At 39.3% G+C, this 27,820-nt stretch overlaps 1 protein-coding gene across 1 annotated transcript in view; it reads right to left on the bottom strand.

Annotated features, from left to right (window-relative positions):
- The window catches only part of slc12a2 (solute carrier family 12 member 2), a 151,959-nt gene that overhangs the window by 7,949 nt on the left and 116,190 nt on the right, over positions 1-27,820 (bottom strand). Inside the window, exons 3-22 of the mRNA XM_080874364.1 lie at positions 26,525-26,600; positions 23,653-23,748; positions 23,428-23,567; positions 23,147-23,257; positions 22,216-22,324; positions 21,906-22,030; positions 21,590-21,674; positions 21,343-21,500; positions 21,116-21,223; positions 20,837-20,960; positions 19,139-19,240; positions 16,208-16,363; positions 14,639-14,738; positions 13,486-13,597; positions 12,252-12,392; positions 11,720-11,826; positions 7,097-7,176; positions 4,500-4,643; positions 2,954-3,001; positions 2,038-2,160 (exon numbers count right to left, since the gene is read on the bottom strand). Coding sequence (XP_080730490.1) covers positions 2,038-2,160; positions 2,954-3,001; positions 4,500-4,643; positions 7,097-7,176; positions 11,720-11,826; positions 12,252-12,392; positions 13,486-13,597; positions 14,639-14,738; positions 16,208-16,363; positions 19,139-19,240; positions 20,837-20,960; positions 21,116-21,223; positions 21,343-21,500; positions 21,590-21,674; positions 21,906-22,030; positions 22,216-22,324; positions 23,147-23,257; positions 23,428-23,567; positions 23,653-23,748; positions 26,525-26,600 — 2,245 coding nt within the window. The remainder of the gene's footprint in view (positions 1-2,037; positions 2,161-2,953; positions 3,002-4,499; positions 4,644-7,096; positions 7,177-11,719; positions 11,827-12,251; positions 12,393-13,485; positions 13,598-14,638; positions 14,739-16,207; positions 16,364-19,138; positions 19,241-20,836; positions 20,961-21,115; positions 21,224-21,342; positions 21,501-21,589; positions 21,675-21,905; positions 22,031-22,215; positions 22,325-23,146; positions 23,258-23,427; positions 23,568-23,652; positions 23,749-26,524; positions 26,601-27,820) is intronic.

Here is a 27,820-nt window from a genome sequence, read left to right as displayed (position 1 = left end):
TAAATTCAAACAGAAAACAACGTAGTGGCCCTTTTTCCCCCTTCTTCTCAGAAACAAAAAACAAACAAAGAAAACCCAACTTGACAAACAAATTTTTCTAGCATGTTTGAGATGAGCAGTTGTTGAATCTGTCACTTCAAAATGCAAATGCAACATGATGCTACCAAAATGAATTCAATCCTGATTTATAATCATTGGGAAGTGTGAAAATGACAGATCCTGTCAGAACATACTGTCTATGTGTTTTTGTGGGTGAGAGTCTGCCTTTGCGTATCAATAGGAATGCAAAACATACCAAATACGGCTTTACTTGTTTCTGCTCATCCCCATGATGCTGTGACAGCACAAAGATAATCAGAACTAGAATCTTCACAGATGTTCTTTTGGGCTTAAAACTACATATTTCAGGCTGAACATTACAGAAAAAGTCAGCAATTTAAATTTAATGCTTTGACACTTAATGTGAAACTTACAGGTGCCAGAATTGTAGAGGCCTGAGTACTTTTAGGATCTACTGCATATGCTGTCAACAGTTGTATCTGCACTTTTTAGTGCCGATGACACTTAATGTCATAATGATGATGATGAGCCAGATCTGAAGTGACACTCATCAGCTGGTGTTAAAAGCCAGAGTTCTCCCGCTGGCCCTGGTCACATCTTTACAGAGGTGGAGCCACTGCAAACTCTTACTTGCATAGAAATGTTTGCCAAGCAACGTATTTTCTTTAAGAACCAGAACGACGAGCGCACAACAACGAACCCACAGGCTCCGACGGCTATGACTAAGCAGACCGAACCCGGGCCCAGAGACCTGAGATCCAAGAACCCCCCACACCCAAGTACCCAGCCCCAGACACTGAGAACCACCAATGCACCGGTGTGGTGGGCGGTGATGGAGATGGGGGGCCCAAGATGTTCCAAGAGAGGTTGAGTCCAAGACCCAACCTGACACACAGATGTAGACAAAAAGGCACACACAGACACAAGCATGCATGCCCACCCTCATGCACACATATACAAATGCTGAGCACCTGCCCAACGTTTCCATGGGATTAATGAAGACTCAGTCATTTTAGAAACTCCCACCATGCCGTCAGAGAGTATCTGATATTGATGCTTTTAAGCATAACTGTCGTTTGTTGTTTGAGCTAATGAATGGTAGGTCAGAGATATTGTTGCATAGTGGCTGTTTGACATCTAGCCAGGGCCAAGAGGGTATGTTTTAACCATCCTGAGATGAAATGTAGCCCACTGGCTAAGAAGTAGTGTTGAAAGTTAGGCACATCTAGTCCTCCTTTATCCTTGGTCCTTTATAGGCATGTTTCAGCTAATACATGTGGGTTTATCTCTCCATAAGAATTTGGAAATAGACGATTCAGAGCCTGCAAACTTCAGAGAGAGGTTAATACCAAAATAGTGTACTTTAGTTTATTGAATAATCTGAAACTCTCGAGAAAGAGTCTAGTAATGCAATTACTTCAGAGAGAGTGGATTATGAGTGTCTCATGAATGCTTGGACTTTTTTGTTGCTATGATCTTTTGTTTGGTCTCATGTTGACCACAGAAAGAGACTTACTGTCGCGGTATTGCAACTGACGGTTAGAAAATGGTTAAAACATTGCAATTCATTCAGATTTTTTGAATTCAAAGTAGAAAAAAATATTAATTGGTTGATTTGAATGAGTATACAAGTGCAATTTTACACACTATACGGTTGAAAATAACATTTGTTTATGGAGGTTATTTAAACATATCGTGATATTTATCGTGTATTGTGATTTAGCCCCAAAAATATTGTGATATTAGATTTTCCTCATATCAACCAGCCCTAAAAGTAAATGTGAGTATATTACATGTCCAACTGATGCAGGCCAAAAACCCCCCAAAACTAACCTAAACTTGTACATGGTTCAGTACACAAGTAACCTAATATGTCAATACTTATGAACCTGTTCAGTATGACAGTATTTTAATAACAGACCAAATAGAGAATTTTGAGATCAATAATGGTCGCACAATAATATAACTAACAATCACCTCCATCATCAAACAGCCACCAGACATCCACTGTGCCCTTCCCCTGTTTCTTCTGGAACTGTTGGCTGGCCTCTAGCAGCCTCTGGTCGGACACATTCAGAGGTACTGTCGGGCTCTTCTTGTCTGCGGGGATGCACACCACAACAAAAGACAAAATAAAAGCAAATCTCATTAATAAGGCATAATAAAACTAATAATTTTGTGCTTGGTAGAAGTGTAGCTCAATAGGACGCACACATGTCAGTTATGGACATGTATATAAAGAATATACATGCCCATAGCTGAAAATGAAGTATACAGTAGAATTCTGTTTATTGCTTGTAAGTATAGTGTTCTATTATTAGAAAATAAATTCGTTTAATTTTATTATTTAAAAGTTTTAAGTGATATAGGTACAGAATAAAAAAACATTACTACTAAAAACCAAACAAATGGAAGTGTGAAAACAGGAGAGCAGTTTCCATCCTAAGAAGAAAGCTTAAGGCAAATTAGTCAGCTCCAGAATGTGGCAAGAAAAGCAGGTGAGAGACTGAAGACAGCTTGGAGAAAACAGAAATGTTGGAACACAGGCGCACACACACACACACACACGCGCCTACCTACAGAAAAACAGACTAAGTTAAAGGCAACATCATATACAGTACAGCTTTAGAGTTGGCTCACGCTAGGGACATGAGAAAGAGACATGTTATATCCCACAGCCAGGGACCTAGCAGGCCAGAAAGAAGGAACAGAGGGAAAGGGAGACAGCAGGGTGGCGACAGTATGTTAGTACAAGAGGGATTCAAAATATAGTGCGAAAAAAATGGTGGCAGAAATGAGGGGAGCATAGCAGCAGGAGCTCAGAAAAGATACTAAGATCAAAATGGAAAGAAGGGGAAAGGTTTAAGGCAACTAAATGAAGTGGATCTCCTGCCTTTTTTCAACAGGGGCTGAGTTGTAGCTTTGCCATCATCTTCATCATCTGGGAATTGAGACAAAAGGAGAGAAAACAAAAATTATAGTTAAGGTAAAATGTTACCTTGACATGCGACGTAGCAAGATGGAGTTAAGTACGTCAGGGGATACCAGAGGAAGAATCTAAAGCTGTTTGAGAGGCAGTTAACTGTAACCTCCCACAGTGGGAGACAAACAAACACTGAAATACTCTAGTGACACTAATAAACACACGGCTCAACCTTTTCCCTGAGTTCTAGAAATTCCTAATGTCCAACATGAACAAAACCATCAGCAGTGAGCCGAGACTGTCTGGTTACATCAAAGTGGCTTCGAGTGGCCTCGGTAAGGAAACTGCATCGAATGGAAACTTCCTGCCAGGAGTGGATTACCTTAGGATGGAAATGGAATCTGATGAGAGGAGGGAATTCGCCAAAAACTGTACAAATGACAGCACGGGTTCATGCTTTGGCAGCAAATCAAAGGATTACCCAAAGCAACCTTTACCAGACCAGTGTGTTGTTATTTTGTATACCTCAACAATTTCTAATCCAGTTCCCAAAACACTGTTTATCACGCGGATACTTTAGCAAAATAAAGAGCTGATAAAAGTATTGTTAGACAAAAATCTACCGAACAAAAAATACAACATTTGCTATATTTTGTCTCCGAATTCCTACAAAAATTGTGATATTGCTCCGAATCTTTAATGAACAATCAATAAGGTAGTAAAAGCTTAATCATGAACTATTACTAATTAGTTCAACTTTATGTTTTTGCTCTATACTACTACCATCATCTAATACTATAACATATGCCATCTAAGTATCTAATACTTAATATATTTGTGGCAATGAGAACCCAATACCAGTTCAAGGTGCTATACTATATAGCTACAGACTCTCCAATATTAGAAACAATCTAATCAATTCAACAACCCCCTATGAGAGAGCACTTGGTTGTTGAGGTGGGGCAAAAAAAAACAAAAAGGAAAAGGCCAAGAGCAGAGCTAGAGTTGGGGGAAAGCAGCCATCTGCCACGACCAGCTGGGGGCTGTGGGGAAAGAGCAAAAGAGCAGACAGATTTTTGTCATCTCTCTTCACTTCTTTAAAGAAAACAAACAAACCAAACAGCTTTCATGAAGCCAGGTTGAAAGTAGCCCAGTGCTCAGGCTGCAACTGGGAACGTTCATTACTCCTCCAATCTGGAAACAATTGTACGCCTGTTTGAGCTGAATTAGTCTCTCTCTCATACGGTAACAGGGGACACACGCACACACAGCCCAAAACATATGCACAGCGGGGAAGCTGGAGCTGTGGGTCTCAGGGCAGTGCATATGTATGCTTGTGTATGCAGAATAAGGAAGGCCACTGAAAGAAGAAAACTTAAATAGTGACATGAGGAATGTAGAAAAACACAAGGCTTGCAATGCAAAACCAAAAATACAAACGCAGGCGTCAATGTAAACACTACCGCACCTGGATTACAGAGAAGGATTTTATGTAGTCATACTGATGATAGCTAACCTTTCTGGACTGCTGGGCTGTTCTGGAGGCTGGTGGCCTTAGAGGATGGCTTAGAGGAATCTGCATCAGAGTCTTTGCTGGTGTCTATGGAAACGATCACGTCTTTCATCCCTGATGGCTTTTCCTGCGAGGACAGCGACTCATCTGGCAGAAAATTAAACGGAAGGGGGAATTAGAAATATACATAACAATATACTAAGCTAGTTCACATACATAATTAGTAGGGGTGCAATGATATTCGTATCGATATTGAACCGTTCGATACAGTGCTTTCGGTTCGGTACGCATATGTATCGAACAATACAAAATTTGTAATTTATTTTATCAACTTTCCTTCTGACGATGCTGTCTGTGTTGAGCGCTCAGTGAATCTGCGTTCGACTACTCTGCCTAGGGTCGACAGTGCAGCCTAGGCGGAGTAGTCGAACGCAGATTCACTGAGCGCTCAACACAGACAGCATCGTCAGAAGGAAGAGCGCAGGGTAAGCTAGCGAGACAGAAGTTAAGCTCTCCTTACAACATGGACCTCCCCCACCCTCATTCAGATCTGGCGTTTGGAATTATTTTGGTTTTCATGTGACGTATGACCCTGAAGGTAAGCGAGTCATGGACTAAAGTAAAACAGTATGTTGGATGTGCCATGCAATGCTCAATTACATGGGTGGGAACTAGTGTGTTAGCGCAGTTAGCTCGTTAACGTGTTGGCCGTCTAGCCCCATGCACGGGGCGATCGGCGGTAGCTCGTTAACGGAGATTTGCCGTGTTGTGGCGTTAAGGTCATTTCAGCGAGATTAACCTGAAAGCACTAGTGGGAACACAACGAATATGACTGCACATTTACGCCGACATCATCCTAGTGCAAAGACAAGTGGAAGCAGAAAAAAAACAAGCAAGCATGCTGCTAACTTTAGCCGAGTCATTTAGACAGCTGTTAGCACATGATTCTCCTTATATGTTTAATATGCTGCTGAGAATATAGCCCAGAAAAAGCGGATAGTATAGCTTTTATTTTGGAAAGAGCCATTTCTCTGTAATAAACTCTCTTTTCCAAAGATGAGTGATTCCTCAATCAGATACAGGGCTTGCAATATCGCTAGCCCAACGTCCCGGGGCTAGCGATTTTTTCAGTCGGGGTACCAAAATCTATCTCTGCCCTGCCCGTCGGGCTATTGTAGGAAAAATATATGTCAATGCTTTTGCATTCTTTCGGAAATGTAGCTGGGTAATTATGTCATTGGCATCGGTGAGCCACTGTCAATATGTGACATATTGAAATCGCGTTTGAATTTGCGCTTGTTTTTTTGCTTTCACTTTGCAATCGCGCGAACTGTGTATAGAGAGCGACAGCACTGATCTGTGAGTGATGATAATTTGTGCACCAATTCCTCTGACATCGTCTTATTAATCGTTAGCTTACTATGCAAACATGACAAGTGAAATCTCCCGCAGCTTAAACATGTGAGAGGTTGATCGCGCAGAGAATCGCTGAGCTTATGTGAGTCCGTGTGTAAAAGCAGCAGGATTTATATTTGACTACGATGACCTGGATGACTGAGAACCTTCACAGACAGATATATATTTCAGTTCTGCTGAGCCAAATAAGACAGGTCAGGGTGAAGAAGTGACAGCCAAAGAAAAGCTTACCACAAAACGGAGAAGTTATGACAAATCAGACTATAAGGCAAAAAGAAAGTGCAGCTTTATGGTTTCATGGACAAAAGAATTTCTGTGGCTGCAATATGACGAGCTAAATAACCAGGGCTGCACATAAGTGGTCCGCAGGTGCGCATTCGCTGTCAAAATAAAAAACACGCACAAGGGTTAGGGTTAAATTTAAAAACTGTACTTTTGAGTTAAAATATATATTTATAATTTTAATAAATGACAAATTAAAAAGGCATGAACATTTTTTTTGTATCGAAAAAATATCGAACCGTGACACCAAAGTATCGAACCGAACCGAACCGTGAATTTTGTGTATCGTTGCACCCCTAATAATTACTACAGCAATCTTATGACCAGGCTTTTTAATTTGTGGTAAAATCAAATTATTCCAATTCTTTACATTTATTCACTAAGGTTGCCAACCTGCAAGTTGTTCTTGAAGCAAAAATGTCAAATATTTGTTTGCAGCCACTCAAAGATGTGGATTTGATGAGTTTTTCTGCCACACAATGCATATTGACAGTAAGTATAGACAGTTTATTACACATTGTGTGCCACTGTGCTGGGACTTTTGGTCAGACAAAACCAGATGTCACCTCAGTCTGTGGAAAACTATCATTTTTTCCACTTGCAAGTTTTCATGCTTAGTATTGTGAATGTGAACATTGTATGAACTGATGTGTTCGGTTCCAAACTGGAACGTCAATCAATGCTTGAAAATATCTTAAGACTGATAAGCAGACTGAAGAAGAAGGAAATATAATGAATGCTTATTCTCCTTCTAAGTTGATTTATGTGATGCTATGTGATAATACTGGAAAAACACTCAGCTATATTTAATTAACCTTTATCTGTATGTAATCTGAGCTGATGCTACATATGTACTACAACAGTGTTTTTTTAGAATAAGCTGCTCTGCATGTGTTTGGTACCTTGCCCTTGGATATGGGAGACATCCAGCCCCTCTTTCAGTCGCAGGATAACAGCACCAAACTGGAAGTCAAAGGCATCACTTCAAAGGAAGGGGGAGAAAAAAAAAGGTTCCCATTAACAGTGGACTGAAGCAATTTGCCCTCAACTAAACAAAGACAGTAAGAAACCCACAGAGTATTTAAGAAAAAAGATAAACAAGCACACAAGAAGATTCAAACATCGTTCTCAATGCCACAGGTTGTAGTATTGTATTGCACTGGACAACATACAATGGAAAATAAAGGGCAAATTTTTAAGCGTATTAGCTTTGATTTTAATACTATCGGACTGAACAATCTGTGACATTCAGCTCTAATGCTATAATCCTCGCATTACAATGAAGAACCCATTCACCTCAAGTCTCACATGACTGCTTTAGAGTTCAACAGGACAACAGATTTCTCATGGACTTGTTTTAATCCAAGGGAGATCAAAAAGATCAAAAACATGACAATTACACTCTATCCCATAATGGCTAGCATGTTTCTACTACTGTTTATGTAAAAAGAAGTTTTTGTATACATTGTATTTGAACATATTTGAATAATATCAGTAATATCAAAAACAACCGATTCTGTTTATCTAGAAGCGTTTTCAGTGGGAGAAACATTTTGTCATCATGTAAATTACTTCAGTCTGAGCTGACTGGAGGTTTCCCAATATTACAAAATGTACATTTGCATAGTCAAAGGAGCTTGCAAAGAAAAGCGTCTGGACTTCTTTAAGTTACTTGAAGACGTTTCACCTCTCATCCGAGAAGCTTCTTCAGTTCCAAGGTCAAATGGTGGAGAGTCCCAGATATAAACCTAGTGGGAGTAACCCCCCCACAGAGGGACAAAAGGACCCCCTGATGATCCTCTAATCCCCTGAGCCAAGGTGTGAGTCCCAATCAGCCAGAGTTTCGGGTGAGTTCATTGTGAAACCTGGCCCCACCTTATCATGCGAATTCCTGAGGTCAGATGGCCCAGGATGTGAGTGGGCGTTAAGGCGTCTGGGAAGGGATCTCAAAACTGGATTATAGATGGCAGAGAGTTGGTATCGTAAACACCAACTCTCGGTGGCGGAGGTTTACGACACCAACTCTCTGCCATCTATAATCCAGTTTTGAGATCCCTTCCCAGACGCCTTAACGCCCACTCACATCCTGGGCCATCTGATCTCAGGAATTCGCATGATAAGGTGGGGCCAGGTTTCACAATGAACTCACCCGAAACTCTGGCTGATTGGGACCCACACCCAGTTTCACACCTTGGCTCAGGGGATTAGAGGATCATCAGGGGGTCCTTTTGTCCCTCTGTGGGGGGATACTCCCACTAGGTTTATATCTGGGACTCTCCACCATTTGACCTTAGAACTGAAGAAGCTTCTCGGATGAGAGGTGAAACGTCTTCAAGTAACTTAAAGAAGTCCAGACGCTTTTCTTTGCAAGCTCCTTTGACTATGATGACCTGGATGACTGAGAACCTTCACAGACGTACATTTGCATAATGACCAAAACTAGCACCACTGACTAACAATGAACCGTGGTCAGGTTCATGATCATTAATATGCAAACTGTCATAAACATTATTCAGTGGCCATTCACAGAGATTTGGGGAATGGCTCCAATCACAAACTTGTAAGAAAGAAAGATGCACCCTAGACATTTGTCAAAGCTGGGAAGACACCTAAAGAATGCTTCAAGCAATCCAGAGTGAAAGACAACTGCTGTATAGAGCACACAGCAGTTGTATAGAAACAGTATGAGACAGCTGAGATGCATTTCCTCTAATCATTGAGTCTCTGTGGTTTTAAAACCCCAAAACATGCTGTGTCAAAAATGGGTCCATCCCAAGGATGGGGTCAAACTGCATAAACAGAGTAACATAGCGTACGCTGTTAAGTGCCAAAAGGATTGCTATGATTTATACATCGGGGAAACCAAACAACCTAAGGGGATTGGGACAACATAGAGGAGCTAACTCATCAGGCCAGGACTCTGCACTTTATTTACACCTAGACGCTCTCAGTGATGAGGATGTACACATCATGGACAGAGATGAACGCTGGTTTGAGCGCGGAGTCAAGGAGGCCATTTACGTGAAAAGGGAAAGACTATCTCTGAAACGAGGAAGGGGCCTAGACATCCAGATGAACAGAATCAACTTTTTGGGAATGAGAGGAGTTGTTAAGGATATCATTAGTTTTTCTGTTGGTAAGCTGTTTTTGCTGCTGTGAGCTACCGTTAGACTCTGTTAGTTGTTATTAGCTGTTGTTAGTGAAATATGTCTGTGAAACTTCTCAGTCATCCAGGTCATCGTAGTCTAAGGAGCTTGGAAAGAAAAGCATCTTACATCAAATTATTTAACTTAAATTTCTTGAAGACGTTTCACCTCTCATCCGAGAAGCTTCTTTAGTTCTAGGAACAACTGGTGGAGAGTCCAAGATTTTTAAGTCCTATGGGAGTGTACCCCTCATGGATCCTCTACCTAATCACACCAGCCAAGGTGTGAAAACTAGAGAAGGCACGATACCACTTTATGTCCAATACAGATACCGATATCATAAATTTGGATATCTGCCGATACTGATATGAATCCAATATAGTGTGTTTTTTAATCAATAAATCAGTTTTTTTGTTGTTGTTTTTTTAAATATCTTGCTGCATTTTGTATAAGTTCATACTCAAGTCTTGAGAAAAAGTAAAAGAAAACAAAAAAAACCAAACAAACACTAAAGCTATTCTGTTATACCTGTATGCAAAAAAAAAAAATACACTGCACCCAAAATATTTCATCGTTCAGCAATACTGATCAATCTAATGAACTTAAACCTACTCCATCCTCCCTATTCTGGTATTTTAAAGAGTAGAAAGAAAGACAGAAAGAAAGAAAGACAGAAAGACAGAAAGACAGAAAGACAGAAAGAAAGATTCCCAAATGAAAAAGTACTAGCTTACTAGGGTATATTAGACTTAATAGTTACTATATACAGTAATGGACTTCTATACATAAAACTTTGGGTGTAAGATTCAGATAATTATTTATTAAAAGCTAGACATTTTAAATGAGAATAAGAAAAAAAAAAAAAAAAAAAAAAAAAAAAAGAGTATTTCTTTGTGCCCCCTTTTCCCTGTTCATGCCCTATCGGCCCCCCTGGCATAACTTTGCTAGACCCGCCCCTGCACAGTTACCAGCAGTCAGCTATGTAGAAAAAGATCCTGGTGTAGAAAGTAATATTAAATAAATTCTAAATTCTAACTGATCATTGACCAGTTTCACGATTGAAGTAGCAACAGGAGAGGGAGGGAGAGAGAAAAGGCAGTCGCTCCATCGGTTGTTAAGCTTAATGTGGGAATGCTTTTCAAACATTCAGAGATGAACTTACACACTTGCTTTACTTCCCTCTGGGATCACTTCCTCGGAGATGAAATGCCGGTTTGGTAGCAAGGCTACAAATGCTCAAACAGACCGCCGAGAAGTCTCGCACGCCACCGCTGCTCTATCACGTGAGCACACTGCTCCGACGTGCTAAGGTTATGAGGTGAGTTACGCCATGTCGCAAGTTTTGTGAGGTGCTTTCATGATATTTAATGGATCGGATTACGTTTTTTTTATTTATTTTTTTTTATTTCTCTCCGATATCCGATCCAGTAATTTAGGTCAGTATCGGACCGATACGCAATATCGGATCGGTCCATCTCTAGTGAAAATGGGTGTGGGTTACAATCAGCCAAGGTTTCAGGTGAACCCACTGTGAAACCTAGCCCCACACTATCATGTGATTTCCTGAGGTCAAACAGCCAAGAATGTGAGTGGGTGTTAGTGAAACTTTCTCTGAAGTGGATCCAACATTGCTGGACTCACATTCCTAAAGAATGAACCATCGTACCCTGCGAAAGTGTAATCAAACTGTTTAAGGAAAAGTGTGATTTTTACGACACTCGAGCCCAAAATTACCTGGCAAAATGTTAGCTTATAACGAGCTGCTCTAATGGCCCTGCTGACAGCTGAGTTGTATTGGCCTCCACGTTTGGGGTACTAAGAGTTTGGCGACATGCACAAAACAGGATATGTTGTAAGAGAGACATCGTTCCCAGCCACTGAATTCAAATATGGTGAGAGAACTTGGCAGCTTCCAGCATGGACCAATTGTACCTTTTATGTTACCTAGAACCTATACCACTGAAAATTTTATAAATCTGTTAGGGTGAAATATATGAAAAATATAAAACGTACAATAACCTGTTTGCATGTGTGTGCATACCATTAAACTACGAAATATTAGTTTATTAGTGTCAACAACAAAATTGTTGAAGCACCTTTTTGATTTAATCACAGCATTCAGTCTTCTTTTGTACACACCTGCCAACAATTACAGAGACCGATTAGCCCTATGTAACATCCAGCTGTCCTAGTAGGAGTTTCCTGACATTTACCGAGTTGCGTACTAAAGAAAAATTCACGGTTTGTAGAACACTTACAAAGCAGGAGGGTATAAAATTTCCACAGCATCGGATGTACCATCGAACACAGTGAAGACTTGTCGAAAGAAGAGAGTGTTTTTTCTTTTATATAATTCTTTTCTTCTCTTATTCTACTTACTGGATCATGCTGATGTAAGTCTCCACATTCATCATGTCCCCATCCCTCCAGTCATTCTTGAAGCCCAGAACAAGGGTGTTTGGCTTGAGGCGGCCAAGACCAGCAGCCTTGATTGGACCAGGAACAGGAATCGCAGATTAATCATTTCTTAAATGTGGCTCATTTCCAAAGAATAAGCAAAACTATGAGTGTGGAGCAGGAAATAAAAACAGTTCAGTCCATACAGTGTTCAGCCTTTCACTTGGGTTATGAGTCCAATCTTAAAGGAGACTCATATTATCCACTCTCAAGTTCCTCAAGTCTCAATCATGGATCTGCATGACTGGTCTAGTCATTGTCAGAAATATTAGTTAGTTAAACTTACCAATAATGTACAACATCATTTACCAGTTCAAGTATTATGCCCCAACCTCTACTATTGATGGCTCGGCCCAACAAACACAAAAAAAAAAAAAAAAAGTACTTGAACAATGCTTCCGTGCAAAGAGTTAAGAACAAACACACAACTCTGAATAGAATTTAGTTTTCCTACCTGAAGCAAGTACTGACAGCCTTGTTTTAGGTCCTCAGCAAACACTGGCGTGTAGAAGGCTTTGGTCTCGTTCTTCAGCAGCCAGCGTTGGTAGCGTGCCTGATCTGTGGCAAGCTCTTTGAAGTTTGGTCTTCTATAGCCCTATGGAGACAGGAGGCCAAATTAACAACAGCCTTAAATTTATCAGTGTTGGTATTGTACAACAAATGACCACAAATCTAAGTTTCAAAGATGAAAAGATGCGAATTCCAACAACTTTTGATGTGTGAAAGTTAAACAGAAGAATTTAATGTGCGGCTCAATCACCTGCTCTGAATCTCTGCCTGCTTTTGTGACTTTTTCGTTCAGTACTCTGCAGTACTTATTTTTAAAATACAAAAGACCAGGCTATTCCAAATCGTTCACTAGCTTTGTGTGCAACATTAGGGCTGTGCGATATGATGATATATTAAAACGACATATTGTACTCTATCGTTTATTTCATGCTGTCGAAAACTCTTCACTGGAATATGTTTTTCATTGCTTTCTAGAAAAAGGAAAAAAAGTCCCCACCACCATCCAAATAAATAAAAGGACAGATTAAAAAATAGAAATGCACAATGTATCACCAACTGCTGCACCTGCAAGAAAAATAAACATAACACCTGGAACAAACATTGGAAAATGCGCAGGTACATAAATTGATCTTCTATGGTTGTGTGTGCGCATCTGAGGACAGAAAATTGGCTTCCTACTAAACATGTGGGGACCAGCATTCACTTATGGGGACAAAATGCCAGTACCCACGAGTGTGAAGGCGTGTTTGATGCTCAAAATGTGCTTTTAGTGTCAGGGTTAAAATTAGCCTCAACCTTACCATAACCTGAGGTTAGGGTTAAGCATTGGTTTTTTGATGGTTAGAGCAAGGGAACAGGGAAAGCATTATGTCAATTAGATGTCCTCTCCAAGATATGAAAACACCTTATACACATTTCACATTTTTCTCCTGGTTGCCCCTGCATTGGCTCCACATCCTACAGTCTAAGAACCACCGATGCAACCAAATCCAGAGGCTCCCACAGCATATCAAAGTCTTCTTTTATATTGCCTGCTAATCAGTGCTATGTGGTTTAAACAGTTTGGTGAAGAACTGGATGAATCTAGCTAAAAACTGACTTTTAAACAGCAATTTGACAGCTAATTCATCAGTAGCAAAAAACAAAAACAAAAAACAAGCCAAATGACATCTGCTCACCGTGCGAATATGGCCGCAGATCATCATGCCTACATTCTTGGTGAAACTGTGGACCAGATCCAGAAGGGCAGGACGAGAGTTGGGATAACCAGTCATCACCAAACACTGGGGTCTGCAAAAAGACACATATGAGAGAAAACATCCACCAAGTCTGCATCTGCATCATCCTTTACCACATCTATAAAAGCAGAGAAGGGACGCCATATTTTGCCAAGTTTACAGAATTGTTTGATTTTATGCTTTATGTGTAGCCAACTTTTCATTTGACCTTCCCAGTAACCTTTAGTCTTCTTAACACACAAACACCCACACCCATATACAGTCAGACACCAGAAGCAGAGCAATGAACATCAAAGCAAATATGTTAGCATGATAGGATTATTGGACACAATACAGAGGCAAGAACAACTTCAGAGGAACAAAACAAATTCTTGAATTTTGAAGATTCATCCTTTTAAACTACTGCTTGGTTTTCTGCCATGAGAAATGTGCAGTAAATCCACAAAACAATTACTGAGCCAATTTGTTACATGTGCAAGCTTTAAGAGAATGAACACATGCACACAACATGAGGCCGCATATATAAATATACTCAATAAATTTCAATACATTTGAAAATTAATCATCTCCCCCTCCACAAAGTCTCTACTTTTTCCCCATATGATGGTAAATTATTTAAATTGTTTCATGAAACACTAAGGCTAAGTTATTATCATGTCAAATTTTGTTCTTCTCAGGCTGCAAAAATCCAGAGGTGAACGACTGGCTGAAGAACCACAAAGATTGCGACACATGGTGCAACGTCAAAAATCACTGCATGGCACTCACAACGATGTGAGCAAAAATCGAGCATAGCAGCTGAGCTAAACCTAGCACAACACGACGATAAACAATTGACAGAAGTTTAAAGAGACTTTGGGAATGAAGAAAACCCATCAACTAACATGACGTTGGGGAAAAATAGATTAGAGGATAACATAACCAGATGTCCATAAGCATCCAACCGAGAGCTACCAAGCAATCGCTTTATATGTGGACCGAGCTTGAGTGTTTATCAAGCATGGTGAGTAATAATATTGTGCTTCCATAACTCAGATGCCATCTACACTTGCAGGCAAGAATGGTTCAGCTCAATCACGTTTGTGTTTGGTACCTGAAATTCTTGATGTGGTCCTCCACTCCACTAAGGTGCAGAGTGTGGGTCAGGGCCTGGTGGTAGGTCAAAGCCTGGGTTGATGAGCCCCAGTTCACATCTGGAATGGAGGACACATGCAGGCAGAAACACAGTGGAGTTAGCAAGTGTGTTTATGGGTCAGATTGCTGGACTAAAGGCTACCTGACCCATGTGGTGTTAACGTCAGTGAAAAGGCCTAGTGTATGTGTAGCTGCATGTCAAACTGAGTGTTCTCACAGGTGTGTTTAGAACTGTATAGCCAGCTTTTAGTTTAAAGAGCTGCCCCACTCAGATTATGGATTCAAAACCAGAACCTTCTTGGCTGACATCCCAGAAAGTTGATTCTGTTCATCTGGATGTAGCATTTTCAGTTTGAGAAACAATTTGCCTTTCTTCTCTCCTGGATCACTTGGAGCATTCTTTAGGTACATTTAACATATATCAGCTGGGATAGCTACATTTGCTCAGGGCCTTTTTGATATGATGTTCTTCAGCTTCCCTCATGGCTGTGTCTGTAGGGATGGGGCTCAGTCTTTACTGTAGCATCTTACAATGCTGTGATTGCAGCCATTCCCCAACTTCCAACTCTTTGCATATTAATGATCACGAAACTGTCTCACTGTTAGTCAGTGCTGCAAATTTTCATCGTTGTGCAAATGTATAATAATAATTTATAGCCATTAGGGAAATCCGCAGTCAGTCAAGACCGAAGAACTCACTTGGATGAGTAGTGAAACGTTTCTCCCATTGAACACGCAACATCCAGATAAAAAGAATCAATTTTCTGGAATTTCCTTACCTGGATGATTGAGCACAAACCAAGATTCCTTGCTGAAAGGTAAAAACCACTAACCACTACACTACTGTCCACCTGATTTATGAACTTATATTATTTCTGTTTGCAAATTTCACACTAAAGGTAAACCATAAACACCTCAACATTTTTGGAAAAAGCCAGAGATATGTAGAGGTTCCATAAAAGACTGAGGTGTGCAGGGACTTTTAAATTAACCAATCAATTTAATGCAACATATTCCTTATGCAAATGAATTCAATACAATAAAATTGTATTTATACAGCACAAAATCAAAACAACATTTGCCTCAAGGTGCTTTATATTGTAAATTGAGACCTACATTAATACAAGAATACAAAAAAATTACAAAATTCCTATAAGACGCCCTATCAGCAGACACTTGGCGAGAGTGGGAAAGAGAAATTCCTTTTTAAAAAGAAAAATCTTTAACAGAACATGGAGGAGAAACCATAGGCAGGTTAGGGCTAAACACCATACTGTGGACAGAACACTGCTTATTATCAAAATACTTCACAGCATGTTATCTTAAATCATGGTTAACTGTCATCTTACCTTCTCTCTAGTGTCTTGAGACAACTGTCGTTGTGAACTGGTGCTACATTAATAAAACTCAGCTTAACTAAATGACAACCAATATATAATTCTTATATCATATTGGTACTTGGTAATTATTTTACTCCATAAAAAAAGTGAGGAATTTTTGGCCAAATTTGGCGTGCTCTCCAACTCACCTGGCTTCTTGTGACTGACATAGATATACAGAGCCATAACAATGACATTTGTAAGAAGGGCAGCTGCCCAGTTGATGACAAACATCACCCCACAGCAGAGAATGGCTCCAGCAAGGGAAACCCACATGTTGTAGTATTTGAAGCTAGGTCTCCAGCCTGTAACATCGATGTAAATTAGTCACAAAATAGCAAAATACATTTAAAATGCCACACAAACAGTGCTAGTCACATATAAGGTGCAAACAAAAAGTTCCATAACTGCTCCAGCTGGGTATGAACATGGTCGTGTGCATGAAACATGACCTTTGGCAATGACAATGAAAGCTTATGTTATTCTTGTTGTGACTATTTGCATTGGTGCATTTGTAATTCATAACATGAGAGCAAAAGAACCATTGTGTTGAATTCTACGAGCATTTACTTTAAAAGCAACTCAAGATTCTTCATCACTGGTAAGAAGAGTTGGGTCTAGTTATGTTAGACCCCAGAGCAGCCCTTAGTGGGTGGATCTGCAGTCAAAACCAAAGAAGGCTCATCAGGTCAAAAGCAATTCTGACATGGTGAAGGAGATCCAGATGGTACCGCTGAGCACTTCAAGTAAAGCAGTAGGACTGACTGCATCAGTCACTGTATCAGGGTACAAGGTGACATGGGCTTTTGCTTTTTATTGGAGCAGTCACAAAACTTTTTGATTTCATTTGATACAGTTTAGGTATTATGTGCAAAAATTAGAACTGAAAACTGAATTAAATTCAGTTAAGGCTGAGTAGAAATTCTTTTTCAGACACTTCAGCTGGGAACAAATTAAATAAGACCAGCAATGTGGGAGGTTAAAGAACAGGAAACGTTGAGTCAGCCTCCATTTAAAGAAGCTTATTATAAAACGGTCAATGTTGCTGTTAGAGAGGAGGGATAATGTTTCAGATGGATCTAGGCATATGTTTGGGTTAAAGAATGAGTTGACAGTCTACTAGAAGTTATACGAGACATTAGGGACCATATTCATTCATTGGACAGTACAGTAACTAGAATAGTGGGATTTTAGTGATGGAATACAGTTGGTGTGTGTTTGGTTACACAATGACAGAGTCTTTAAAAAACAGGACATAAAGGGTACATTGACAGTGTCGTTCCTGAGTCTATGAAGGGACTTTAGGAGTCCCAGAAATGAGAAAGTAATTGGCCCTGAACTGAAAGTAATGTTTGTGTTCCAAAGAGAGAAATCTATTACACCATCATACTGTTTCTGTACTCGCTAAATGAGTCATGTACCATTTAGGTCCATGTAATTTTATGACCTGCTGGAGGAATTGGAAAGAGAAAAATAATCTGTACCTGCAGTTCTGCTAAGGCTTTGGTTTGTCTGTGTGTGTGTGTGTGTGTGTGTGTGTGTGTGTGTGTGTGTGTGTGTGTGTGTGAGAGAGAGAGGGGGATGAGGGGGTGTAGAGAGAGGGGGAAGCAAAGAACTCAATATACGCCATCAATAAATGGTAAATGAACTGATTCGTATATGGAACATTTCTACTCTACATGATCACTGAAAGTGCTTTATACAACTCACCCCCTGGGCTTTTTTTCCCCCCTATGCAAGTGCTTTCTAACTAACATTCACACATATTCTTATTCCGATGGATACATTGGACAGCAACTTTGAGTCGGTATCTTGCCCAAAAATTGCAAACTGGAGCAGCCAGGGATCGAGCCACTAACCTTCCAGTTAGTAAATGACCTGCTCTACCTCCTGAGCTACAGCCAGACGCATCACTGAATTTGTCATCAGTCTACAAAGTTTGACTTCACCAAAGTTAGTTTAAAAGAAAAAAAAAAAAAAAAAGAAAGAAAAAAAAAAGAGAACTTTCCCTTATCAGTAGCTGAATCTATTTGTTCAGTTTTGTATGCATTTCTGACACTTTAGTCACTAGAATAGAGAGATGGGTACCAAGGGAGCAGGAGACCATCTTATCCCACCTAAGATTTATGGTTACTAATCTTAACAGGTAACACATCAGATATACCACACACTTTTTCCACAAATACTAAAAGACTGCATCATATAGATGGATTACTGTAGAGAAATAAGAAGTAAAAACAAGAACATGAGTATCAGCCATTTTTGAAAATCTCCCATTCTGGGCAGTTTGAGATTTTTGACTTTAACTGAGGTTCTTCTTTCAGACAAGTGGAGGTAAATAGTCTAAAAACAACTTTCATTTGGCTAGCCCTTTGTGGTTGACAAAGACTAACATTAGAGGAAACAGACATCACCTACCTTCTTGTGTAACAGTACTGTCCCAATATAGTTACAACATTAACCTCATCATCACATTTTGGGTTATTTAGACCAAAATACTGAATTTTGCTCTACAAGGGCCTGATATCCACTTACGAGGACATTATACTGCTCCTGTTCTATCAAAATTTTAAACGAATATGCTCATATGTGGCTCTCATTTTTCTTAAGAACAAAAATAAGGCAAAAAAAACAAAAAAAAATATCTGTTAATTCTTTGTTTTTACATTCATCAGGCCCCAATATGTCCAAATATCAAAGAGAGATTAACAATGCATGCAGTGGAAGAGTTTGGGTCTTAGGAGATTAATGACAATATGCTTTCTATATTTATGATCAACTGTCCAAATTGAATTTTCTTTGTCTAAGATGCATCAACTTCTAAGCCTAAATGTATTCAACCACCTAACCTCTGGTATGTCATCAGTGTGAATGACCTCTCTTATGAGACACACATCAGGACAGTCTCATTGAAAACCAGTAACTGGTTTTTAAAAAACACAACATTATACCTAATGACATGAAGGCTTCCTTTTTACAGTCTGGATTAGGATGACAATAACTTCCTCTATTGTCTTAATATGTTGATCAAGAACTTTATTATGCTTAGATTCTCCCATTTCTAAATGTACTGATCTTACCTGGTGAGTTAGCCAGTGATGCATGGAACACGGAGAAGTTGATCAAGGCATATGATGCCAAGAAAAAGTTGGAGATAATGGGTGCAATAGTGTTCAGCTCAGCTGCAAGAAGAAAAGCACCAGTCAACTCAGAAAAGTTAAAAATTTCACCTGTGATTTTATGTCCAGTCAAAAAAAACAAACAAACAAAAAAACAAAACAAAACCCTTTGAATAAACACTCAAACTCTCAGGATGAAGACAGTGAACATATCGGCTGCTGCTGACTCCAGCATGTGGTCATGCAGTGCGCCATTACTGTAAAATCTTAAATATTTAGGCATCTAAAAAGGTAAAGTTTTCAACAGCTGTTGTATCAATATTAATTTAGTTCACTGGTCTGTAAAAGTGTTTTTATTAGGAGCTTGCAATAAAACAAACAAACAAAAACTACAGACAAGAGTTATTGTCAAATTTTAGACCAGTTGCCATGTTCATAAAACTGACAACACTTTAGGATGAATTTCAGAGGACAGTAATGACCCTGGTTCTGTATCAGTTCAAGCAAACAAAGAATGAAATGTGGAGCAGAGCAGCTGAATCAGGTGGGTTTCAGGCCTACAGAGGGGGAGGTGCCAATATACAGCTGCAGACTGGGGCTGAGCAGTGTGAGTGCTGGATGAGAGAGGCCCTCCAGGTCCGCTCAAGAGGTCGCAGATGTGGACAAGACGTAAAATGTAACCATTTTACAACAATTTATTACACTGTGTTATCATTATGTGTCTTATTCTATTGTTTGCTGGTTCAATCCTTTTCACATCAAGCCCTCTGTTTCATTATATTTATTTTAGCATAACTAATACTACACGTTATCCAAGGTTCATTTGAAAGTTTTCCATGATGTTCTTCTTCTACAATAATTACAATATTTAGACTCGTCAGGTTTTAAAACCTAAACTCAAATAAAGGGGGTAAAACAAGTATTGAACACATCACCAGTTTTCAAAGTAAATAAAGGTGCTACTGACATGAAATCTCACCAGATATTGGCAACAACCCATCCAATCCAAACATACAAAGAAGACTGTGTGAAAAGAATGGGCCAAAAATCACATCTGAGCCATGCCTACGACTAGCTTTCCCATACAGGAGGCATCTTGAAGCTGTCATCGCCAACAAAGGCTTGGTTTGAAGTATTAAACAAATTTCAGTAAGCGGCTTTAATACTTGGAGATCACACAGGGTTTCTTTGAAAGTGTGGATTGGATGGTTTGTCACCAACACCTGATGAGAACATCGTGTCAATAGCACCTTTAGAAATATATTTACTTATTTATCTATTTTACTTGCTGTATTTTAGAAAGCTGACAACATAACTTTTTTAAGAAATGACTTCTTGGCCATTAGTTCTTCTGTTTCAGCATGGGGTCAAAAGTCTCCCTTTGGTATAGAGTATTTTTCTGGGTATAGATATCGTGATTAAAATTCTAGTATCATGACATCATTCTAAATGTCCCTTAGGCAAGGGCACAGTACAGCATGCACCAACGTGGGTTTTTTCTGTTTAGAACAAACACTGCGTGAAAACACCGGTTCTCACAAAAGAGAACAAGGGTTCTGAGAACCACGGTGCTCTTACTTTCCAGCTAATATTTTTGTACGGTTGTATGTGATCAAGTATGAAAAGCAACCAGCGAGCAAGCAATGAGTGAAGCCATACCAATGAGGATAAAGGCCAGACCGATACCGAAGGTCAGGATGTATCCTCGTAGGGGTTCATTGTTCTTGCCGTAGCCTTTGGCAAACATTTGCAGGCCAGGATAGATGTTGTCCTTACACAAAGCCTGCGGAAACAAAAGCCTTTGTGTTGTCTCACTGGAGTTTAAGCTGTTTATAATCAAACGCTATAAGAAAAACTAATTAAATCATTTACATTTTTCCATCACTCAATACTGCAATTTATTATATACAGTACTTTAAAGCTTGGATCTGATCTTACCTGAAAAACTTTAGGTGCACTAACTAAAGAGGCCAGTGCTGAGGATAGAGTGGCAGAGAAGATGCCAGCAGTGATGATGGGCCCAAAACCAGAAACAAGGCTCATAACCTGAACAAAAGATTACATGTAAATTGAAAAGTTAGATGTCTACATTAAAAAACCATTAACATTCATGTTCTGATAAAGTTGTTTTGTAATATTCATATTCTTTTACACTTATTTGATACCTGGAAGTCCCTATGCAGTCCATAGCGGCAGGTATCCTCATTCTTGCAGGTAGAGAAGTCATAGCCAAATTTGCAGGCAGCAGTGGAGCAGTTTGCCATGAGGTGAGAACTGATTGTGTCATTCACATTTCCACTGGCATCTCTCAAAATACAGGAGCCTAGTTTTTAAAAAGTATTATCCACATATTAGATTTTGTATTTAAAAAGGATGTGACAACCTTGGAAAAATGCAGGTACTATACACCACCTGTTGAAATAGCAACACCCAGGTAGACTATCCCTGTGATTAATATGGCTAGAAGGGTCCCTTTGGGGATGGCCATCTGTGGGTCCTGCAACAACCAACCACAACAACATTTTAAGATTACAATATATAACTGGATACAAGGCTTTAAGATGAGTACATCAAATCCTACAGCCAATTCAACGCTATGAGTTCCGTCTCAACAGCCTTAATCAGTGGAAGCATAGTCATATTCACCTGCACAGTACAATCTACAAAGTAAACCTTTACTTGGTTTGACACTATATCAACATTCATCACATGGTTGCACATGACTTACAGCAAGGTCTCCTGAAATGTTGGCTCCAGCCAGAATACCAGTGGCGGCGGGGAAAAAGATGGCAAACACAGAGAAGAACGTCTCTCCTCGGAAGTCTGGACCCATGTTCTCCCACATTATTGAAGCTGACAGAAAAAAGATCAAAGGCCAACTGTGACACAGCAGTGTAAAAGCCAACATGAGCCCTCAGATTTATGAGGTGTTTCTTATATTATTTTTTAACAAACAAACAAACAAACAAACAAACAAACAAACAAACAAACAAACAAACAAACAAACAAACAAACAAACAAACAAACAAACGTCCTACCATCATAGCCCAAGAATCCCTTAGCTTCCTTTGACTTCATAGGAATGAAGCTTCCAATGAAATAGTTGAAGATGGCTGTGACAAGGACGACGAGTAAGAAGATCTGGGCCTATAGGAAGCAATTAAAACCAGTGTATTAATGTGTAGTAGTTAAATCGACTACACCTGTAGTATATCTGCAGGGTTGTCCGAGTCTCATGTAAACATTGGTCTGGGATGATTTGGTGTCTTCAGTATTTGGGATTGCAATGTACCGATTCCAAGTTACCACAGCCTTCATAGTAAAATTCAGTGCAATTCAGTTTTATTTATATAGCACCAACTTACAACAACTCGTGTCTCAAGATACTTTATGTTGTAAGATAAAGACCCTACACAGCAATAACACAAATATAGCAATAAAACCGTTTTTGGCTGCCATGCTTTGAAAAACTCACTCTAAAAGCTTTCCAGCATCAAGCAAAATTAACAACATTGGAACAGAGGCAAGCACACGGGCACATCATGCACCAACATGGGCTTGTTCAGTTTAGAGGGGGGAAAAAAACCCAAAGGACAAAAAAACAAAACACCCCATCAAGGCAGTATGAGATCACTAGAGTAAGCAGCAACAGAATTACAACCATTTTCCAGCTTTCTAAGTTGCCAAATTTTGGAGTGTAATCCTGTATTGGTTTAGCTTGCGAAACTTGCTAACAGCTTGCCAACAAAGTAAGCTGAAGATTTTCGTGTTACCTTCAAATTTTGATTTTTGTGTGGACCCCCCACCTCCCAACACCAACACAATCACACATGCACACAATAAGACCGAACTTAAGTCTTTATAAAAAACAAATTTTACAACCAGTGAGTGTCACTACTTTGGCTACATTCATGTTTTATGTAGTTTCATATAGGTGTAAGTTTCTATGAATTGGGATGTTGTGCATACCTTGGCCTCCCACTCCATTCCTGCTACAGAGATGCCCAGAAGAATGATTATTGTAATGGTGCCAATTATTCTGATATCGTTGACTTCATCTGTCATGACGGCATCCATACCCTGAGATACAATACAAGGACTTGGTAAATTGAATGACAATAATCAGCAAACAGTGTTTTGATATGTGCTTTTCTCTCTCAATGATGCCAGGACAACCCACTCCTGCTGATCACTGATCAGCCATAATTAGCAGCTTTCTTGAATTCAATGTGAAATCCTAATAGACTTACAATCAGAAGTTCCACAACAGTCTCAGCAAAGCCCACCACATACATGGCAACAGCCACTGCATTGGCAAAGGCAAAGATAAGACCAATAGAGCCTCCAAACTCTGGGCCAAGACTTCTTGAAATCAGGTAATATGCTCCACCTGAAAATAGCAGGGAGTGTTAGCAAAAGTTCAGTCATGCAAAGTCAGTCATGCAAAGTCAGTCATTCAGTCAAGTAAAACATACCTCCCCTTACAAATCCATTGGTGGCAATGGCAGAGGTGGAGAGGCCAGTGATGGTTGTCACTACTGTAGCCATGGCGACGATCACACAGGAAAGAGCTGCAGAAGAGACCACATCATGAACTGATTTAAAAAAAAAAAAAAAAAAAAAAGCATAATACTTAACAGTTTTTAGCAGCCCTTCCAATCACTCTTATGTCTCTGTAAAAAGTAACAGGACAAGCCAATGCAGCAACGTCTGTCGCACGTCTCACGTTGTGGTGATATTTCACATCAAAGTGGAAAATGATCAACAAGTGCCAGGAGGCTAGGAATACTGGGCTTAGCTGAGTATGAGCTAGCAGAGAAAAAGTGATGAACACAAAACTGTCAATAAACAAGGGGCAATGAGACATATGCACCTTGCTAGGTTTTCTGGAAAGTAATACTTAATACCGCAAACCTTGTTTCATTTTTTTATCATAACCCTGGTAGATGGCAGCTGCGTTTTTATGTTGGGTTTTTTTGTCTTTTTAAGAACATCTCAGTCATTTTTTTCATTAATCCTTCCTTCAATTACATGAAGCGTGCCAGTGCTGTGTGGTGAAAAACAGCCCCAAACCATGATGTTCAATTTTGGTCCCATCATACCAGACTAGATTCTCCCAGGATTAAACAGACTTGCCTCCATCTTTTTCAGCAAACTTTAAACACACTTCAACATGCCTTTTGCACCATGCAATCAGTGGAGTCTTGCATGGTGAGCAAGCATACAGGCCTTGGTGGTTTAGTGCATTATTGATGGTTTTCTTTGAAACAATTGTAACTATTGATTCTGGCTCAAGTGGTTCTTGGCTCTTGGACAACTCTTCTGATAATTCTTTTCACGCCTCTGTTTGAAATCTTGTGCGGAGCACCTGGTTGTGGCTGGTTTAGGTTGAAATGATGTTCTTTCCACTTTCACATTTTGGCCTTTAGAAATTCTTCTGGCACGATGCTATCATCACGTTTTACAGTAATAAGGTTACAAACATCTTGAGAGAGCTTATTTTTACCCATCAAAAGATGTTTCTTGTGTGACACCTTGTTTTTTGGAGAGACCTTTACATAGGCCATCTGCGGGGACTGAACCAGCTGACATTAATTTGCACTAAGTGGCGGGGTTGCTTTCTAAATCATGCTTATTTGAGCTGGAGTCATGACTTTTATGCCTTAGAAATAAATTTACTTAGATTGGTAATGTGTTCAATGTTTATTATACCCACTGATCCCCTTTGAGAGAGGCGCTTTAGTGACAGTGGGAAGGACTCCCAGCAGAACCAGGCTCATGGAGGGGTGGCCATTTGCCCAGCAGGGGTAAGGGGTCAGAAGCCAGTAGTGTCCCGGTATCAATACTGAAGTATTAATAAGCCATAAATGTTAAATTGACTAGTGCACATTTTAACAATGGCCATTTAACTATTAGCACAAACAATTATTGTTCGTGGCCAATAATATAAAATTACTTTCAGATGTCTGGTCTAGAGTGTGGAGAACTAAAGTGTGAAATCTGGATCAGAGGAGCCAATTCAGACAGGTTTCGGGTTTGAAGAGCAAAGCTGAAGATATAAGGAGTTGCAGACTGTAAACGTGCAGCAGTGTGAATGCTGAAAAAGCGAGAAAGAGAGAGGGAGATGTCACAGATGTGGAGAAGAAGACGAGCTTAAAACTTTCTACTCTTACAATAATTTATTCATTTGTATTCCTTTAATTACTGTGTGGTCAGTTTGAAAACGCAGGGACTGGTTCAATCTTTTGCAGTAAGTACTCTGTGTTTTTATACATTCTTTATTTGTGTGTGACTAATACTACACTACTATTCATTTCTCCAAATTCATTTTTAGCTTTTCCATAATACTCTACAATCATTATATAATTTATGTATTATTTAATCTTTGTTCATTAGTATGTTTTAAAATACATTTTACCTTCTGTAAACCATCTGTACAAATGAAATCACTTAACGTAATTGTAAATACTTATTTTGTTAAACCAAAGTTATAATTAAAGTTAACATATTCAAGAAATGAAAACAGGTACCGAGTATTTCCTTGGCTATCAGGATCTGGCTTGAAATTCTAGTATCATGCCAACCCTGGCTCTCATTTTAATGCTAATGTGGATGCAAACAGATTCCACATTAAGCACCTTAAAATGTTAATGACCCAATACCAACATTTACATAATAATGTAAATAACCTAATAATGATCCTTATTGCTGTTTTAGAGAGGAGCGGTGCTTCAAAGGACAGTTGCAGATTTCTGTCAGAATCTGCAGATTATACAGTATAAATAAAATGTTCATGTTTCTCCAACGCTGTCTTCCAAACAGTTTCACTGGATGGCCAGGAAGCGTTCGCGATGTCTTATCGGGCGCTGATAATTGGCGTCTGTCTTGTGTCAGTGATGTAAAAGACGGATTTAATGCGACTTGACCGTTCAGACAGCAGTCGCTTTCTAAAACATCGGATATGTATCGGATTCAGTACCACAAACGAAAGTGACCCAGATCGGATTTGAAAATATTGGATTTGTGACGTTCACACTGTCACACCATGATCGGATATGGGTCGCATAGGGTGTAAAAAAAAAAAAAAAACCAAAAAAACGATTTGATGCGCTTTCGCCTGCAGTGTTGTGAACGTAGCCTTATTATAACTGAAAAAGATGCAGTGAAACACTTGCACCTCTGACTAATCTAGAATAAAAATTATGAAAGATTAGATTAGAAAGATTAAATAAAAATAGAATAAGGACTCTTCTACCATCCAACATTTACTTTTGACAGCTGGGGAAAACTGAGCTCAAACCCCTTTTTACAGGTGACCCCCTTTAAGTTGGACAGCTTTCTACTTACCAATTCCAGACTGGCCCACAATCCAGGACATGCGAATGAAGAGCATTACACCCCAAATGTTCAACATGCAGCGTACCTACAGAGATGAAGAAGTGTTACTGTTGACGCCATTTAAAAAAACAAAAACAAAACACATTTGTCAGTCTATATTAAAGTACAGAAAGTTAAATACTAAACTTTTTTTTTTTTAACTTAAAATAATAAATCTCCAAACCTGCACTACGTCACAGACAGTCAATCACTGTCAATAAAACAAATCTAGTTTTCAATGTTTTTTTTGTTTTTTCCTTTTATACAAATAAAACCAAGTAAAAAACAGTCTCTCTCACTCGAGGGAGGGGGGTCGACTACAAACAACTGGATCTAAAACTGATCATATCATGTTCAAGCTGGTACTAATTCATTACTAATGCCATTACATAAGCACTTGTTCACCATTAGTTATTACAGTAACATATAATGTCAAAGAAAAAGATTTTTAAAAATTTGCTTGTTTGTATGCTTGTTGAAATTTGTACTGCAAAGTTCAACAAGCTTGTTCTTATTTTCACACAGCAATGAATAAGAGCCCTTTTATTTTCATTAAATATAAATAAACTAAGCTACAAAAAAAATATTCTCTGAGTTCAAAAACTGAGCAGATAACATTAAACGTTGAAGTGAAAACAGATTTCTGTTAACCAAGTCTGTGGAAGTTCTTATTCTGACAATGTGATAAACCAAAGATTTTATCAAACACCAGATCTCTTTTCAGTGCTTGTTGCCTGTGACTGCAAAAAACTTCACATTTTGTATACAGAGCTCGCACTGTAAGCAGGTTTTACCCCTCTGGCAGAATGTCATTTAAAAACACTTAAAATTCCTCACATAGACTCCATAAGCAACACCCCTCCCCAGTAGGGATCAGCGAGGATCTCATTTTACAAAGTAAACGTGAAGACAATACTTGAAAAAAAAGTTATTAGAAGCCAAGGTTTATATTACAGAGGAAGTAACACTTTCTCATATTAAAACAGAAGTAAGATGACAATATCCAGACACATGAACATGAATAATCCTTTAACCGCTTACTAGATTCAAACATGTCCGTTTTTACCCTCAATGGCTAAAATAACTAGCATAATAATAATAATAATAATAATTAAAGCTGCAAGCAGCGTTATGAGGGCCCTCGCACCCCCGGCGCGTCGAGCCACGCCCAACACCTAAAACCAGCACGTCCGATCTCATATCACATTGATGGAATTCATGCATTTAACCACCAGCTAACATTTCAACTCATTCATTCATGATTAG

The sequence above is a fragment of the Rhamphochromis sp. 'chilingali' genome, assembly GCF_963969265.1.
Source record: "Rhamphochromis sp. 'chilingali' genome assembly, chromosome: 2".
NCBI classification, from domain to species: Eukaryota; Metazoa; Chordata; class Actinopteri; order Cichliformes; family Cichlidae; genus Rhamphochromis; species Rhamphochromis sp. 'chilingali'.
Note: the sequence above shows the minus strand (reverse complement) of the source record. Positions and strands in the feature narration are given on the sequence as shown.